Source organism: Artemia sp. Qi Xiang Cuo, chromosome 8 (assembly GCF_049724085.1).
Source record: "Artemia sp. Qi Xiang Cuo chromosome 8, ASM4972408v1, whole genome shotgun sequence".
Classification (NCBI taxonomy): domain Eukaryota; kingdom Metazoa; phylum Arthropoda; class Branchiopoda; order Anostraca; family Artemiidae; genus Artemia; species Artemia sp. Qi Xiang Cuo.
This window is the reverse complement of record NC_142801.1, coordinates 34,183,311-34,201,689: the sequence shown is the minus strand read 5'-3', so window position 1 is coordinate 34,201,689 and position 18,379 is coordinate 34,183,311. Positions and strand designations below refer to the sequence as shown.

Below are 18,379 nucleotides of genomic sequence, written 5' to 3'. Positions count from 1 at the left end.
CCACAAAAACTTAAAAACACACAAAAAATAACACACACACACAAAAAAACAAACTTAAACAAAAAAACAAAAAAAAAAAAAAAAAACAAACAAAAAAACAAAAACAAAAACTAAAAAAAAAACAAAAAATTAGAAAAAAAAAAAAAACTAAAAAACACAAAAAAAACTTAAACACACAAAAAAACTTACACACACAAAAAAACTTACACACACAAAAACTTACACACACACACAAAAACTTACTCACAAAAAAAAACTTACACAAACAAAAACTTACACATACAGAAAAAGTTACACACAAACAAAAAATAACACACAAAAAAACTTACACACACACACACAAACACACTTACACACACACAAAAACTTTCACACACACAAAAACTAACACACACACAAACTAATACACACACAAAAACTTACACACACACACAAACTAACACACACACACAAAAACTTACACACACACAAAAACATACACACACACACAAAAAACTTACACACACAAAAACTTACACACACACAAAAACTTAGACAAACATAAATACACACACAAAAAAACTTACACAAACACAAAAAAATACACACACACAAAAAAACTAACACACACAAAAAAACATAGACACACACAAAAACTAACACACACAAAAAAAAAACTAACAAAAACAAAAAAACTTAAACAAAAACAAAAAATTACAAACACAAAAAAACTTAACCACACACAAAAAAAATAAAAAACAAAAAAAAAATAACAAACACACAAAAAAACATAATAACAAATAAAAACACACACAAACACAAAAAAACTTACACACACACACACACAAAAAGTTACACACACACAAAAACTGACACACACACAAACTTACACACACAAAAAAAAACTTACACACACAAAAAAACTTGCAGACACAAAAAAAATAACACACACAAAAAAAATTACACACAAAAAAAAAATAAAAAACAAACAAAAAATTAAACACACACAAAAACACTTACACACACACACAAAAACTTACACACATATAAAAACTTACACACAAACACAAAAACTTACACACACACAAAAACTTACACACACACAAAAACTTACACACACAAAAAAAACTTACACACACATAAAAACTTACACTCACACAAAAACTTACACACATACAAAAACTTACAGACACACAAAAACTTACCCACACAAAAAAAACTTACACACACATAAAAACTTACGCACACACAAAAAAACTTACACACACATAAAAACTTACACACACACATAAACTTACACAAACAAACAAAAACTTACACACACACACAAAAAAAACTTACAAACACACACACATAAAAACTAACACACCCACAAAAAATTACAAACACACAAAAAAACTTAAAAAAACAAAAAAAAAATTAAACAAACAAAAAAAAAATTAAACACAAAAAAAAAAAAAATAAAAAAAACAGACACAAAAAATTACACACACAAAAAAACTTACACACACACAAACACTCACAAAAACTTACACACAAACCCACACACACAAAAACTTACACACACAAAAACTTACACAGACACAAAAAATTACACACACAAAAACTTACACGCACACAAAAACTTACACACACACACAAAAACTTACACACACACAAAAACTTACACACACAAAAAAAAAACTTACACAGACAAAAAAAAAACTTACACACACACAAAAACTTACACACATACATAAACTTAGACACACAAACACAATTAAAAAAAAAAAAAAACTAAAACACAAAAAAAAAAACTTACAAAAAAAAAAAAAAACTTACACAAACACAAAAACTTACAAACACACAAAAACTTACACACATACACAAAAAGTTGCACACACACAAAAACTTACACACACACACACACACAAACTTACACACACACACACACACAAAAACTTACATACACACACACACAAACATACACACACAAAAAAAAACTTACACACACACACAAACTTACACACACGCAAAAACTTACACACACACAAAAACTTACACACACACACACAAACTTACACATACACAAAAACTTACACACATTGGGGTTGGGGATAGAGGACCTCACGACACTGTTCAAATGGAACTTGTGTATTATAACGACCACAGAGTTTCACCCTCAAATCCTCTTCTAAAATCTCTTCAAAAATCATCTTTTAAAATTTCTAACTGTTTCGCCGAAATAATTCCCTAAAATAATAATTTGTTCTGAAAAGATATAATAAAGCCTTAAAAAAGTATTAAAATGGTGGCTCAGGAGCCTTTGGGGTGCCGGGGGCCCTCTAGAGGGTGGGGGAGGGGGTGGGGGAGGGGGTCCTTCTGTGTCTCAATGCACAAAAAAATATTAAAAAATGGGGGAGGGGAGGAGGGGAGGGGGAGGACGGGGGCCCTTTAGGGGGGGGGGTGGGGGAGGGGGTCCTTCTGTATCTCAATGCACAAAAAAAATATTAAAAAATGGGGGAGGGAAGGGAAGGAGAGGGGAGGAGGGGGGAGGGGAATGGAAGGTGAGGAGGGGGAGGAGAAGGAGGGAGAGGGATGGAGGGGAGGGGGCCCTTGGGGGGCCAAAGGGGGGAGGGGCCTTTGGGACCTGGGGGGTCCTTTGGGGGTCTGGGGGACCCTTGAGGGCCGGGTGGCCCTTTGGGAGCCCGGTGGACCGTTGAGGACCGGGGGTTTCCTTCGGGGTTGGGGTCGGGTATGAGGACCCTTCGGGGTTGGGGTGGGGGGTATGAGGACTCTTTGGGGTTGTGGTAGGGGACCTCACGACACTGTTCAAATGGAACTTGTTTACTATAACGACCACACTCAAAACCTCTTCTAAAATCTTTTCTAAAATCATCTTTTAAAATGTCTCTAACTGTTTCGCCGAAATAATTTCCTGAAATGTTTAAAACCGTTTCACCCAAATAATCCCCTAAAAGTAATTTCTGTGTGTTCCTTTTGTTTTTGGCATCTCTGCGCTGTCACATTTCAAATTTCTAGGAAACCCTTTCCAATGTTAATCTCTTCATCTCATAAATGTTCCTAGCTACACTATTAAGGTTTCGTTAGAATATCAATTTATCTCTCCGACTTAAAGCTCAATGAAGCCGTATTTAAAAATAGAATTTCTATCTCTTTAGACTCCCGCATAATTCCAAGATAACAAGTGATGTCATTTCTAATAACTGACACTAAAGATCAATGAAGCCCTATTTAAAAATAGAATATTAATTTTTCTCTCTGACCTAAAGAACGTTTATCCCTCAGACCTAAGATTAAAGAAGCCATGTTTGTTACTTAATTCCCCCTTCGTGAATCAATAATTTCCCCGTCGATTATGTAAATCAATTTCTCAGGTTAGGTTAGCCTAAAGATCAAAGAAGCCATGTTTGTTTCTTAATCCCCCTTTCGTAAATCAATACATTCTCCCACCGATTATGTAAAACAGACATAAATTGCTGTTGACATCCATAAATGTGAGAAAGTTCCTGTTTTTTTATTCTCACTGACAACGAACCATAAAACAGACATAAATTGCTGTTGACATCCATAAATGTGAGAAAGTTCCTGTATTTTCATTCTCACTGACAAAAACCATAAAACAGACATGAATTGCTGTTGACATCCATAAATGTGAGAAAATTCCTGTTTTTTCATTCTCACTGACAACGAACCATAAAACAGACATAAATTGCTGTTGACATCCATAAATGTGTGAAAGTTCCTGTTTTTTCATTCTCACTGACAAAAACCATAAAACAGGCATAAATTGCTGTTGACATCCATCAAAGTGAGAAAGTTCCTGTTTTTTCATTCTCACTGACAAAAACCATAAAACAGACATAAATTGCTGTTGACATCCATAAAAGTGAGAAAGTTCCTGTTTTTTCATTCTCACTGACAATGAATCATAAAACAGACATAAATTGCTGTTGACATCCATAAATGTGAGAAAGTTCCTGTTTTTTCATTCTCACTGACAAAAACCATAAAACAGACATGAATTACTGTTTACATCCATGAAAAACATCAAATAAATTGACCAACACCCATAACCATCCAAGAAAACATCCATCAAAGTGAGAAAATTCATGTTTTTTCAAGCGAGAAAATTCCTGTTTTTTCACTCTCAGTGAGAATACCATAAACCACGTAGTTCGCGTGGGAGGCTATGCCCATATTTGGTGTTAAAAAAAGTTGTAGGTGGCAGCAGGGGTGCGTGACACGACTGGTACCCCCCTTTCTACTTATATGTCTGTTTATATCAGCGTTACAACTTGGAGAACTCAACTACTTTTCCAAGTGATTTCACTTAACATTATTTATTTTCACAATTTTTTGTTAGTCGTTCATTGCTGACGATTATTAGTACAAGTGTTACTAATTGCAAGTGAATTATCACTAATTGAAATTACTGATGTTGGTACTACAAATTACAAAGTCAAAATTGCTTGTGCATTTTACAGTTTTATTATGCAAACTTATTGACTACATATATACCGATTAACATATTAAAATTTGAAATTTAAGGATAGTCTGTGCACATTTTATACAAAAATTGATGTATTTTTTTTTAAAGTTAGATTTTCTGTGAAATTTCTTGTGTACCAACTTGATTATGTTTGTGTACCATTAGTGGCATGCGTACTACTGTCGGGTAACCATTCATATTAATCGCAGTTTTAACTTTTAATATCTTTGTTATGCAATCCAGTTTTATTGTTTTTTTTTCTCTGCTCTTAGAATAATCTATTGGCACAAATTGATTTCGAATTAAATTATGGGAAAAAAGAATTTTGTTTCTGTCTAAAAATGTGTCCGGTAATATTCTAGATATCCATCATCATGTGCAACTCTCATCTTTCTTTTATAGTTAAATTTGAATCTTTATTTTTCTCAGGCCATTATTTTACATAAACTATTTTTTTTCTGCTTCTTTGCCGTCTTTGTTATATAGACATCTTTTATTAATTATCTTTCTTTTTTTTACTAGTAAATAACATGGATATTGAAAACATGTTGCGAAATATGCTTATGGTTTCATTTAGCCTTGTAGAACCGGTTGTCGGTAACATAAATAAAAACATACTGGTTGTAGATTTTATCGATAAATTATAAAGCTAATCGCATTTTTATTATATTTTTTACCCTAAAATATTCATTAGTTCCTAGTTGGCAGATCTTTTCTATCTTAAAGTCAAATTAAATAAAAAAAACAAGTTTTTTTAACTGAAAGTAAGGAACGACGTTAAAACTTAAAACGAACAGAAATTATTCCGTATATGAAGGGGGCTGTCCCCTCCTCAACGCCTCGCTCTTTACGCTAAAGTTTTTTTATTGTTTAAAAAAATAGTATTGTGAGAAAGTCAAACTTTAGCGTAAAGAGCTAGACGTTCAGGAGGGGACAATCCCTTTCATATACGGAATAATTTCTGTTCGTTTTAAGTTTTAACGTCGTTCCTTACTTTCAGTTAAAAATCTTGTTTTTTTATTTAATTTTTGAACGTTTCTGAATTAATGCAGGCTTTTACTTTGGCTCACCGTACATGAATAATTAAAACAAAATTTGCATATTATATTTGGTTAAATGGCTTTCTCGAAACTTGTTTAATTTTATTTACGAACGTTTTTATTAGTAATAAATATACGTAACTTAGAATTAAATTACTTAACGAACTTCTATATTCATAAATTTTTAACACGTATACTAGGGGGTTCGCCCCCTAGTCAATACCCTGCTCTTTAAACTATAGTTCGAATTTTTTTTCAGTTCTTTAAAAATGACCTCTTAATCACAATCAGTTGACCAGTTGAAAAACTTGTTTTTTTTTTTTATTTAATTCCTGATCTTTTTCTTTAATAATGCTGGGAAATCAGGCATAGCAATTCATAGCAATGTCCCTTCCCCCATGAAAACTTCCTTCATGGAAAGATCCTTCCTTATAGCCCCCGACCCTCTCCTTCCCCCACCTACCAGAAAAAATCTCCTCTGAAAAAGTCTGTATACTTCCCAATAACCAAAACTATATGTTAACATTGAGTAAAGTTAATAACTTTCAGCCCTCCCCCTGGGGACTTTGGGGGATCACGTCATCCTAAAAGACATTTTTATCATATTTTCGACCATGCTGAACAAAATGGCTATCTCAAAATTTTGATCGGGTGACTTTGGGAAAAAAATGAGCGTGGGAGGGGGCCTAGTTGCCCTCCATTTTTTGGTCACTTAAAAACGGAACTAGAACTTTTAATTCCAATTCCAATGAGCCATCTCACGATATTTTATGTCCACTGAGTCAATACCATCACCCCTGGGGAAAAAAAAAACAACAAACAAACAAACAAATAAACACGCTTCCGTGATCTTTCTTTTGGCAAAAAATTGAAAAACATACATATTTGTAGAAATGAAACTGAAACCTCTACAGTATGGCTCTCTGATGCGCTAAATATGATGGTGGAATTTTCATTAAGTCTCTATAATTTTTAGTGGGTATTTCCCCCTTTTTTCGAAAATCAGCCAAATTTTCTCAGGCGCGTAACTTTTGATGGGTAAGATTAAACTTAATGAAACTTATATATTTGAAATCAGAATTAAAATCTGATTCTTTTGATGTATCTATTGGTATCAAAATCCCGTTTTTTAGAGTTTCGGTTATCATTGAGCCGGGTTGCTCCTTACTTACAGTTCGTTACCACGAACTGTTTGATCAGTAGTTCTCAGCAATTGGATTTATATATATACTTATATATATATATATATATATATATATATATATATATATATATATATATATATATATATATATATATATATATATATATATATAAATATATAATATATAAATATATATATATATATATATATATATATATATATATATATATATATATATATATATATATATATATATATATATATATATATATATATATATTTATATATATTACACGGTTACAAGTTTTTGTTTTGTAATTGTCGTAAGTTTGATTTCAATCTTCCATGTCATTCTGTTCCGTTTGGGTCTTTTGTGTCTGTATTCATAGTAATCTGATTTCTTATATGAGTTGGTTTTTGTTCTTTGTCGGTTTTAATATTGCTCTTTACTTTTTATAGAAAAATGTTTTTGTTTATATATATATATATATATATATATATATATATATATATATATATATATATAAAAAGCCGCCACTAAAACTAATTATACGAAATTGAGGACCGCCTGGCTAGCGATCATAAAAACATGTCTGATTAATTTTTTTTTGTCATGCTAGAACTCCGCGCTCCTTCACAACCCTGTGATCTTGTTTAATTTATAGCTTATTTGTCTTTTTTCGTAATTATATGTTATTTTCGTTCTTTTTTTGTTTGTTTGCTATTTTGTTATTATTTGTTTGAAATTTGTACTTTTCACCAACTTAGCATCATTTTACTTTACAATCTCATACGGTAATTAAGCTTACCTATTTGCCAAAGCGAAGTTTTCAGCAGAACTAATTTATTCACTTATTGATATGTAAAATATCATGGCTGACGGATTGCTTAAGATTCTTTTTTCTTCTAAATTAGGGTGTGGTGTTTTGTTTGGTGTTAATTGTTATGTTCTCTGTATAATTTATAGATCCTTTCCCTCCCCCTCTCTCTACTCCAAAAATATAATTTCATGTTCTTGTTTCACCTTAGTGTCTTGTATTTAATTTTGAATTTTTTACATTTTCAGGGAAGGGGTCCTACTGTGCAAAAAAAGATTATTTACGGTACTACATCTTTGGAAAATGGGGCTCAATTTTTAAACCAGGTATTATGTTTTTTCCCCCTACTTCTTATCTTTGAATTTCTTTGTGAATATATTTTGGCTATTGGATTTTCTAAATATATTATTATGTAGCTTATATATTATTGTAGCTTATATTACTATGTAGCATAGTAATATAATATATTACTATGTAGCTGTTTGCGTAGACTTCTGGTGGTGCTCGGTCTTCTGATATAAACGGGTCCGGATGGTGTTGGATGCTTGGACATTTCATATCTTAAGCATATTGATTTTAAATCAATGTCCCATTGCTATATATAAACAGCTGTTTAGTTTTTTAGTTAGAAGTGTATATATAGAGACAATTAATAAAAATTAAATTTATTTTAGCTAATTGTTCAATCTAGCCGATCGATCAAATCTGGTGCAATAGAAAAAAATATGATATGTTCGGAGAAAGATAGTTTGTCTTTTTTTTCGCTTACCAATGCAACTTAATTTTATATTTCAAATTTAATTTCCAGTATTTTAAAAATGACATTTTGCCTTATTTCTCACAAAGCAATTTTTCTCAGTAGCCTTAGGTTATGATGCAGATGAAAAGATAACGCATAATCTATCATCAAAACTTTTGGGAGTTTAATATTATTTCTGTTTTATCCGTTGATGCATTCGGGCTATAATTTTTCTTCAAAAACGAAAATTTTTAAGCTATATCTCAAATAAAAACTTTTGTTATATATGTTTCTTTTTCTGAATTCATTCAAGGTCAAACTACTGCTACTACTACTAACAACTCACCGCAGCACCAAGCCGTGTGAGGCCGACACAACCACGCGCGCTCCTCCACTCCTCCTCCATCCCAATCTATTCAAAGCCTCCCTTTTTACACCCTCTCAGAAAGTTCCCATTTCCTTTAAATCTTTCTTTATGACGTCCTTCCAACCCAGACGAGGACAACCTGCTCTTCCGTCCAGCCCTAGACGGTTGGCCGAAAACACAGTTTATATAATTATCCAGTAAGTTTACCGCAGATGATTTCTGGCTCTTCATTCTCGGTGCGAACAAAAAGCTCCTCCCACTTATTTGTGCACTTATTGTCCACTTATTGGTGAGCCGGCCAAGTGGTTTTGTCAGTACTTGTTCCGTAGGTGATTATTCTTTGTCTACCCATGAAAAGATCTAATGCCGCTTATGTTCATACGTTCTCTGGAGCACTCGCACCTCGGTCCGGGTTTTTATAATGGGTGAGATAGGGAAAGAGCATACTGCTAATTATATAAACTGTGGCCGAAAAGGACAATCTTCGGCAATCTGTCATCATTCAACCGCAAAACGTGCCCTAGCCATCTCAACCTTTCTCTCATTATAGCCATAGAAAACGAGATAGAATCGTGCTTTTCGTATAAGTTATTATTTGAGACACGTTGAGTCAGCCAGGCACCCAGAATAGTTCTGTAAGTAATATTTCTGGAAGACATCTAGAAAATCTTCATCTGCTTTTTGAAGCACCAAGGCTTCAGAGTCATATTTGACGACTGTCATTACTGTAGCTTCCAATATTTTAATCTTGGCTTGAAGATTTATCTTCCTATTCTTCCAGACTTTTTTTAACTGTGAAAAAACACCCTGAGCCTTGGCTATTCTACTTTTAACATCTACACGGCTCCCACCCTCTTTACTAATAATACTACCAAGGTAAGTGAAGCTGCCTACCTGATTATTTTTTTCTTCACCTTTTCATCTTCACTTATTCTTAGCCTTAGTGACGTAGTGTTCTTAACATTAATTTATAAACCTATTCTAGCACCCTGAACTGTCAAAACCTTTAAAAGTTCATTCATTTTACTCACACATTCATCTAGGATGCTTAAATCATCAGCATAATCTAAGTCCAGAAGACTTTTTCCTCCCCATTTGGCTTCGTGGTCTCCCATTGCCTTTCCTGTGGTCCTTAAAGACAAAAACCATTGAAATAATCCCTATAAAGGGAGATAGAACAGAACCCAGCTTAACTCCTGATTTAATACAAAACCAGTTGCTAACCTCATTTCCTACCTTAACCGCAGCAGTGTTATTCTCGTACGTAGCACTAATCACTTTAATGTGTTTGTATCACAGTTTATAGAATTAGCAGTATGATCATACCCTATCTCACCCATTATAAAAACCTGGACCAATGTGCGAGTGCTCCAGAGAACGTTTTTGCAGATATAAACATAAGCGGCATTAGATCTTTTCACGGGTAGACAAGTCAGATTTCTCTTGGACATGAAACAAGTGGAAACCCGCTATTACGAATAATGCACTTTGTAACCATTTCTCATTGATTGACGGAAACAGACTAACCCGCTAATGTAGAAATAAGTGGGAGGAGCTTTTTGTTCGTACCGAGAATGAAGACCAGAAATGATCTACGATAAACTTACTGGATAATTCTATAAACTGTGATTTGTATGGTATACCATACAAGGACCTTTGCTATAGCTTTTCTATCAACATAGTCGAACGCTTGCTCATAATCTATAAAACTGAGGACCAAAGGTGTTTGATAACTCAGGCACTAATGAATTATTAACATAAGAGTGAAAATTTGGTCGACATATCCTCTACCTTTTCTAAAATCGCACTGTTATTCTCTTAAAACTTTGTCTATAGCATCTATCAGTCTAAACAGTATCATATTACTAAGTAATTTGCTACCTACAGAGACCAGATTAATGGCTCGATAATTACCATACTCACTCTTATCACCTTTCTGATAAAGTGGCTTAATTAAGGTTTTCCTAAAATCGTTAGGTGCTTTCCCTTTTTCAAAGATCATATTCATAATCTTCAGTAATTTGTTTCTAACCTCAGAGCCACCATATTTAAGAAACTCATTTACCAAACTATCAGCACGTAGAGCCTTATTATTTTTTAATCATTTTAGTACTGTCGCTAATTCTTCCTCACAAGACCAATCTTCCTTCACATCCATGGTATAACAAACTTTTTCATTTTCCTCTATGTCTTTTCCTGCAACTATATCTCGGTTTAGCAAATTCTCAAAATTGTCTTCCCATTTCTCTTTAACTCTTTCCTTATCACCAATTTTGGCCCCGTTCCTATCTTTAATTGGGACAAGTCCAGATTGACTACTCCCTCTCAATTCATTAACTTACCAGTAAAATATTTTACTATTATGCCGTCTAGCTGTATCTTCCAGACCCTCGGCAATTTTATCCATGGCCTCCACTTCATACCTCCTTAGTTCATATTTTAATGCTTGCTTCACTTTCTTTACATTCCTATTGTTTTCTTTTGATCTATCACTCAGATAATTCCTGTACAAGTCCCTTCTCCTTTCTATTAAATGTAATGCTCTTTTACTAATATTCTTAGCTGCAGTCCTAGCTTTCTTCTTTAAGACACCTTCGGCAACTTCACAAATTATTTTTCTAAAATCATTCCGACCATCTTGCACATTGTCAATTTTTAAACTCTTAAGTTTAGTATTCAACTGTTCCTGGAAAATGTCTCTCAAATTCTCATTCTGGAGTCTACCAACATCATAACTTCCCGGGAGGTAGCTACCCTTCCGAAATTTCAGCTATAAAATAACCATAGACACCACTAGATGGTGATTTTTATTTCTAACATCAATAGCAGCACTCCTATATACCCTAGTATCTGGTATTGAACCTGCCAATCTTTGGCTTACTGTAACATAATCAATAAGGTTTGCTGTCTTACCATCACGTGAATACCATGCTAACTTATGAGCCATTTTATGACCAAACACCGTATTGGTTATAACTAAATTGTTATGCCTACAAAATTGCAAAAGGCTGTATATATTACTGTTCCTACACCTAATTTATCTAGGCTAGGATACCATCTATCACTATTTCTACCGACCTGGGCGTCAAAACTCCCTAGTAAAAAGATCATATTTCTACCTGGGACTTTGTCTATTTGGTCCTGTAACTGTAAGTAAAATTCATTTTAAGTCACTATTATCTCCGTCAGTCGGTTTACAGGGGCGTATACTACTAAAACTTATACCCTGAAAAGTGTGTTAAATCTCAGATACTTTTGAAATATAGTTTAAAATTTTATTTCGAGGTAACGTCGAAAAGTTTATTTTAAGCATATACTATTACAAAAACCCCTTTACCGTTATTAGCTACCTAATAGGCTACGGATTCAAATAAGTAAGGGAACTTTTCTCAGTGAGATAGCTCAGTCGTTCAAAATCTAGGGGCAGTGCCTGCAAAGAATCAGATATAGTATATAGGACTATTATTCGTGATATATTGATTGACCATGTCTAAGAAATCACCATATGCCTCCTCATTTAGTCACCCTTGCTCAAGGCAAAGTATGAGAGGCACAGTGTTGTCATCAAATGTTTCTGACCTTCTAGATTTGCAATTAAATAAAAGATGAAAATATTTTTTTTTTTAAATGAAAGTGAAGAACGACATTAAAACTTAAAACAAAGAGAAATAATTCAGTATATGAGGGGACTGCCCCTTTCGCCTCTCCCTCTTCTTACGGTGCTTCAATGAATGTATTTATGAATGCAACAATAGTTGTTAATGGGCAATTCCAATATTTACTTATTGCCTTTTGAAACATTTGCACTGAAAATTTCACTTTTTAAAGCAAATGCGTATCAACAAGATCTTTCATTCTTGAGGCACTGTGATTTTTTTTTAATCCAGTTCTAATCGCCTTTGTGTTTGAGCATTCCTTCTTAAAAAATTGAAGGAAAAGTCAAACTTTAGCTTAGAAAGTGGAGATTTGATGAGGGGGTAGCCACCCTTATATACATAATAATTTCTGTTCGCTCTACGGTCTATAATAACGGTTCATTTCTTATAGACTGCATGTTTGTTTAGGGACGAATGGTACACCACACTCCAGTATGGCGTCTGAGACTTGGAGACTATAATAGTTCTCCAAATTTTTGCTGGATAACATCTTGGTACACTTCGGAACAAAGTTGCATTTTTACTGGTCAAAGTGTTAGAATTTTATACTGTTCTGTGCCTTGATGACTAATGATGACTTTTGTTACCTAAAAATTGCACTAGGTTATCATGTTTTCTTTCGAATGAGCCCTTTTTGAATAATCTATCACTAATCGTTTGACGCGATCACCGCTAGGGAAAAGACACGCAGGTTTGACTATCCTATCTGAAAAATGAGAAATATCATATTTTGTATATGGTGGCTTTAGGGTTGTCGCCACGTTGAATTTCAGTAAACAATTTTTATCAAGATCGCACTCCTTTATGGGGAGCTTAACCCTTCTTCAATTTTTTGTTTTTATATGTTAGCAGCTTTCAACGAGCAATCTTTTGCGTATTGTGAATCATCATAAATAATATATTTTGTATTTTAATCAAATTTTTGTTTTATTTTTAGTTATGGTTTCTATCGATAAGGGTTGTTCCTTACTTACAGTTTTTTTTGTTTTTTTAAACTAAGAAATGTTTGATCTAAGGTTCTCAAACGTGGTGGAGGCTGTCACACCTTCCTTAATTTTATACATTCAAGTTTAAATTTATATCACAATGTGTCGAGAATGATAATCATCCCAAATCATCTTAGGGAAGTTCTTTGAAAATATCTTTTTGACAGGGATACCCCCTCTCGCCTCCCCCCCTTTATGCAGGTAAGCATATGAATATGATCTTCTATGTTACATTTAAAATATTTATTCAAAAAGAGAGGAGTAAAGAGAGAGTACCCTTATTTCATTGATTGGTCCAAAAATATTCTAGGAATGAAGTGAGACTGCGGATTAAATTTCACTCCCCCTCCCCACACTACGTCTGCTTATATAGACTATTTGTGTGAAGGTTCACTGAAAATCAAAATAATCGGGCAGAAAAATACACTTTTTGAGGCTTCAGGAATCCCCCCCCCCCCTCCCCGTGTTACCTGCAGAAATATACATTAGCCTGTCTTCATAATTACTGATGCGCGATTAGCACTGCAGCACATAATTTTATGAGACATCAGATGAATCAACTAATTAAATGAAGCCTAAAGAAAAGGAATATATTAACCGTTTATCCTATATGGACTGCGTGCATCTTTAGAAACAAATTCGCCACCTCGCTTTATTATGGCCTCTGGAACTGAGAAGCTCAGTGCTTAGTATTATGTTTTCCTGTAATTCTAAATGGATTGGCTAATTTAGAATCTAACCTCGATAGATTTTTGGCCCCCTTTAGGCCGAAATTGTTGTTTTGCGCCACAAATGAAAGAAAACACCGTTTTCCTGCGGCCCAACCTCTCGTGCTGAAGTAGAACAACCAATTTCCGTTCAAATGAGCCCTGCCATTTACCCGTGCCCCAGCCATTTAAACATTTACCTCTCAATTACTTGGACTATCTGTCTTGGCTTTTCTCTGTCTACAATTACCCAGCCCAGTCTTGATGCAACCTATTGCCCAAAATACTTGATAAATTCAATTCAATGGCCCTCTTTTCCGTACTGTTGAACGGTCGGTCCGAAACGATCACTCCTGGGAAAAAAGTAATAAAAATATTCGTGACCATCCTTCCCGGAAAAAATACAAAATTTTGCTGTTTCGTATATAGGGGCTTGAAACCTCTGCAATAAGGTTCTATTTAAAAAAAAACTGAATGTGCAGTTTTCATCAAGATCGCTCCCCTTTTCGGGGGTGTTTTCCCTCTTTTCTGAAAATTGTCTCAGGCTCGTAACTTTGGTGTGTAATTTTAATTTCTTGAATTATATATATATATATATATATATATATATATATATATATATATATATATATATATATATATATATATATATATATATATATATATATATACATATATATATATATATATATATATATATATATATATATATATATATATATATATATATATATATATATATATATATATATATATATACTGACTACTACTACTACTAACAACTCAACGCAGAACCAAGCCGCTTGGGGCCAACACAGCTACGTACCCTCCGCCTCCATCCCAATCTGTTCAAAGCCTCCCTCTTTACACCCTCTCAGGAAGTTTCCATGTCCTTTAAATCTTTCTTTATGACATCGTCCCACCCCAATCGCGGAAGATCGGCTGTGTGTCAAGTCCTAGGCGGTTGGCCGAAAAGGACAATTGTTATCAATCTGTCATCTTTCATCCGCAGAAGGTGCCCTAGCCATCTCAATCTTTCTCTCATTATAGCCCTAGAAAGCGAGATTGAACCAAACCTCGTACAGCTTACTGTTTGAAATACGGTCAGCCAGCTGGGTACCCAGAACAACCCGTAGACATTTTCTCTGGAAAAAATCTAGCAAATCTTCATCCGCTTTTCGGAGCTTCCATGCTTCAGAGCCATATTTAACCACTGTCATCATTGTAGCTTCTAATATTCTAATCTTGGCTTGCAGACTTATCTTCCTATTCTTTCAAAAAAAAAAAAAAAATACTCTGAGCCTAGGCTATTCTACTTTTAACATCTTCAGTGTTCCCACCGTCTTACTAGTAATACTACCAAAGTAAGTGAAGCTGTCCACCTGATCAATCTTTTCGTTACCGAGCATCACCGTTTCATCTTCACTAATTCTTAGCCTTAGTGACTTAGTCCTCTTAACATTATTTTTCAAACCTATTCTAGCACCCTGAACTCGCAAAACTTCTATAAGTTCCTTTTTTTTGCTCACACTTTCATCTAGGATGCTTAAATCGTCAGTATAATCTAAGTCCAGGATAGTTTTTCCTTCCCATTTGATTCCGTGGTCTCGCATTGCCTTTCCTGTGCTTCTTAAGACAAAGTCCATCAAAATAATCCATATAAAGGGGATAGAACACAATCCTGCTTAACTCCTGATTTAATATGAAACCAGCTGCTAACCTCATTTCCTACCTTAACCTTATTTCCTCAGTAAAAAGGCTAAGTTTCTGGGGAAATTTGATAATTTCGTAGTCTAGTGGGCTTACTTCTTAAAATCCTACCAGATACCTTTGTAGTCGGATTGTCTTTAATCACTCTCTTCTTTTGTTTGTAATGTGGTTCGTTTGGACGTGCAATTTAGCTATTGTTTTTTACTTTTTAATTTGTACTCAAGCCTTGTCTTGTCTTTTACTGATTGGGAATCCTATTAGTGTTTTTAATCCTATTTATATTAATTTTGATTTTATTGTTCTTTTGATTGCCACAGGTCAATAGGGCGCTATGGAGTTATGATTTAGGTATATTTTTGTTATATTGCGTTCGATGAGGGGCTCTCATCTATAGTAAAGGGGAGGGGGAAGTGTTGTTTGGAAAAAATCGCAAAAGTTAATGCTATTAAAATTACTTTTAGACAATGATTCAGGAATCGTCATTTTTAGAGTACTATTTCATCAGCTTTCTTGAATAATGGGGCTGGCGATGCAAGTATGGCTGTTATAGGATTTTAATAACCCAAGCACCAAACACACCGTGTTAAGCTCTTTTCTACCAACATAACTTTTGACATAATGATTTAGAAGAACTTCATCGCTTAAAGCCCCTAAAAGGAATATTTGCGGATCTGAAATATTCGGTGTATAAAGAAGAAACAAGTCAAATAGATATTTTGTGATAAGTTTTAGTCTGAAATCAACATTTAACTAGGAACAAATTCAAAACCTGGGAGTGATATATTATTCGGTTGTGTACCTAGTTTCAAATATACAAAAATCTATATTAACATAAAGCAGACTATAGCCTTTCCCGTCCCCATTACCGTTTCTGAAAGAAACTTCTATAGAATTTCGCTACGATTGCATGACTTGAACCCTATTCTGCGAGTATGGTCGTTAGAAATTGATGTGGACGAAGGAATGACATTCATATTGATTTTCTATTTCATTTCAGCTGAATCTTCTTGGACAAGAAATGTGACTTCTCCCTTGATTTGTCGACCTGAATTTGTTTTTATTTATTTTGGAGAGGTGCTTTTGTTTAATTTCTTAATTGTGTTGAATAAATCTGCCTTTGACATCTCGGACTTTCTTGGAACTGTGCATTACTCCTTCCTCTTTTTCTTTTTGCCTCATTTACAACGACCCAACTATTAAGCCACTTCTAATTGATCATGTATTTTAAATTTGGAAGAAAATGATTTAATTAGCGTATGTGAGTTACGGCAATTTTGCTACTCAAAAACCATATTTGTGACGTAACTTGTATGAGATACATCTTTTTCGCTCAGCTAAATCATTGTTGTGTGGATTTTGCAATTTAAAAGTAAAAGTAAAGAGTGATATTAAAAGTTAAAAAGAAGAAAAGCTGTTCCGTGTATGAAAGGGGTTACCCCCTCCTTAGCCCCCCACTCTTTACGCTAAAGTTGTAGAGCAATTATGGGTGCAATAAAAACAATTAGTGGGTACTTGCAAGTGTTTTTTTTTTACCTATTGCCTGTTAGAATATTTGGACCGGAAATTTACTGTTAAAGTAAATGTTTATTAATAAACTTTTTCATTTTTAACATATCGTGGAAAATAGTCGTCCAGAACGAGAACGAGAACGTAAAACAACGGCTATTTTGCTACTCAAGAACCATATTTGTGACGTAACTTGTATGAGATACATCTGTTTCGCTCAACTAAATCATTGTTGTGTGGATTTTGCAATTTAGATACGATGTTCTCTTTAAATCAAATTAAAAAAAAAATCGTTTATCAATTAAAAGTAGAGTGATATTAAAAGTTAAAAAGAAGAAAAGCTGTTCCGTGTATGAAAGGGGTTACCCCCTCTTTAGCCCCCCACTCTTTACGCTAAAGTTGTAGAGCAATTATGGGTGCAATAAAAACAATTAGTGGGTAATTGCAATTTTTTTTTTACCTATCGCCTGATAAAATATTTGGACCGTATATTTATTGTTGAAGTAAATGTATTTTAATAAACTTTTTCATTCTTAACATATTGCGGAAAATAGTCGTCCAGAACGAGAACGAGAACGTAAAAGAACAAGCAGCCGCTCTTACAGAATTAGGAACAAAATTTCAAACTTGAGCGTGAAGAGCGGCTCAGGAGGGTGCAGCCTCAAAATAAACTGCCGTTTCTGAAATAAGATAGGAGCTTTTGCCCGCTCAGAGCTCATACTGCATGTCTCAATCTATGCTGATATATGCGTATATGTCTATAAATGCACAAGTTTTTTAATTATTCGTAAATTTGTGGTGTCATGTGCTTTTAAATACCTGATGTGCTGTTAGTCTTTCGCATCGCTCCATCACGAGGTTGTAAATATCCGTTGAATCTTCTTTTAAAGGAGTCGAAAAAGAAACTGTCAGGGAAAATATCACAAGGAACATTGTTCCAAATAGAAATGCAACAGCAAACTTAGCTGTTTTTCAAGTACTCTGTTCTCCACTCAGAACCTTAAGGTAATTGGACCGAGGTGTGTGCCTTCATGTCCACTATGTTCGTTGAACAGTAGGGCCACAATACAAGAAAGCTGTAGGCTACAGAAGGAAGCAAATTTATGTACTTGTAGAAAACAGCCATCGATGCTACATCAAACCTAACGATATTTTCAGATCACCCGAGTACAGTGGGAAACCATAATTGGTGATTAGTCTGATGTAAAACTTACAAAGTGGGATGATCGAGCTGG

The 18,379-nt window shown here is 34.1% G+C and overlaps 1 protein-coding gene across 1 annotated transcript in view; it reads left to right on the top strand.

Annotated features, from left to right (window-relative positions):
- Window positions 1–16,761, top strand: part of LOC148949349 (protein sly1 homolog) — a 204,263-nt gene extending 187,502 nt beyond the window's left edge. The window contains exons 14-15 of the mRNA XM_089093385.1: window positions 7,722–7,799; window positions 16,636–16,761. Coding sequence (XP_088949511.1) covers window positions 7,722–7,799; window positions 16,636–16,662 — 105 coding nt within the window. The 3' untranslated portion in view covers window positions 16,663–16,761. The remainder of the gene's footprint in view (window positions 1–7,721; window positions 7,800–16,635) is intronic.
- The last annotated feature ends 1,618 nt before the right edge of the window (window positions 16,762–18,379 follow it).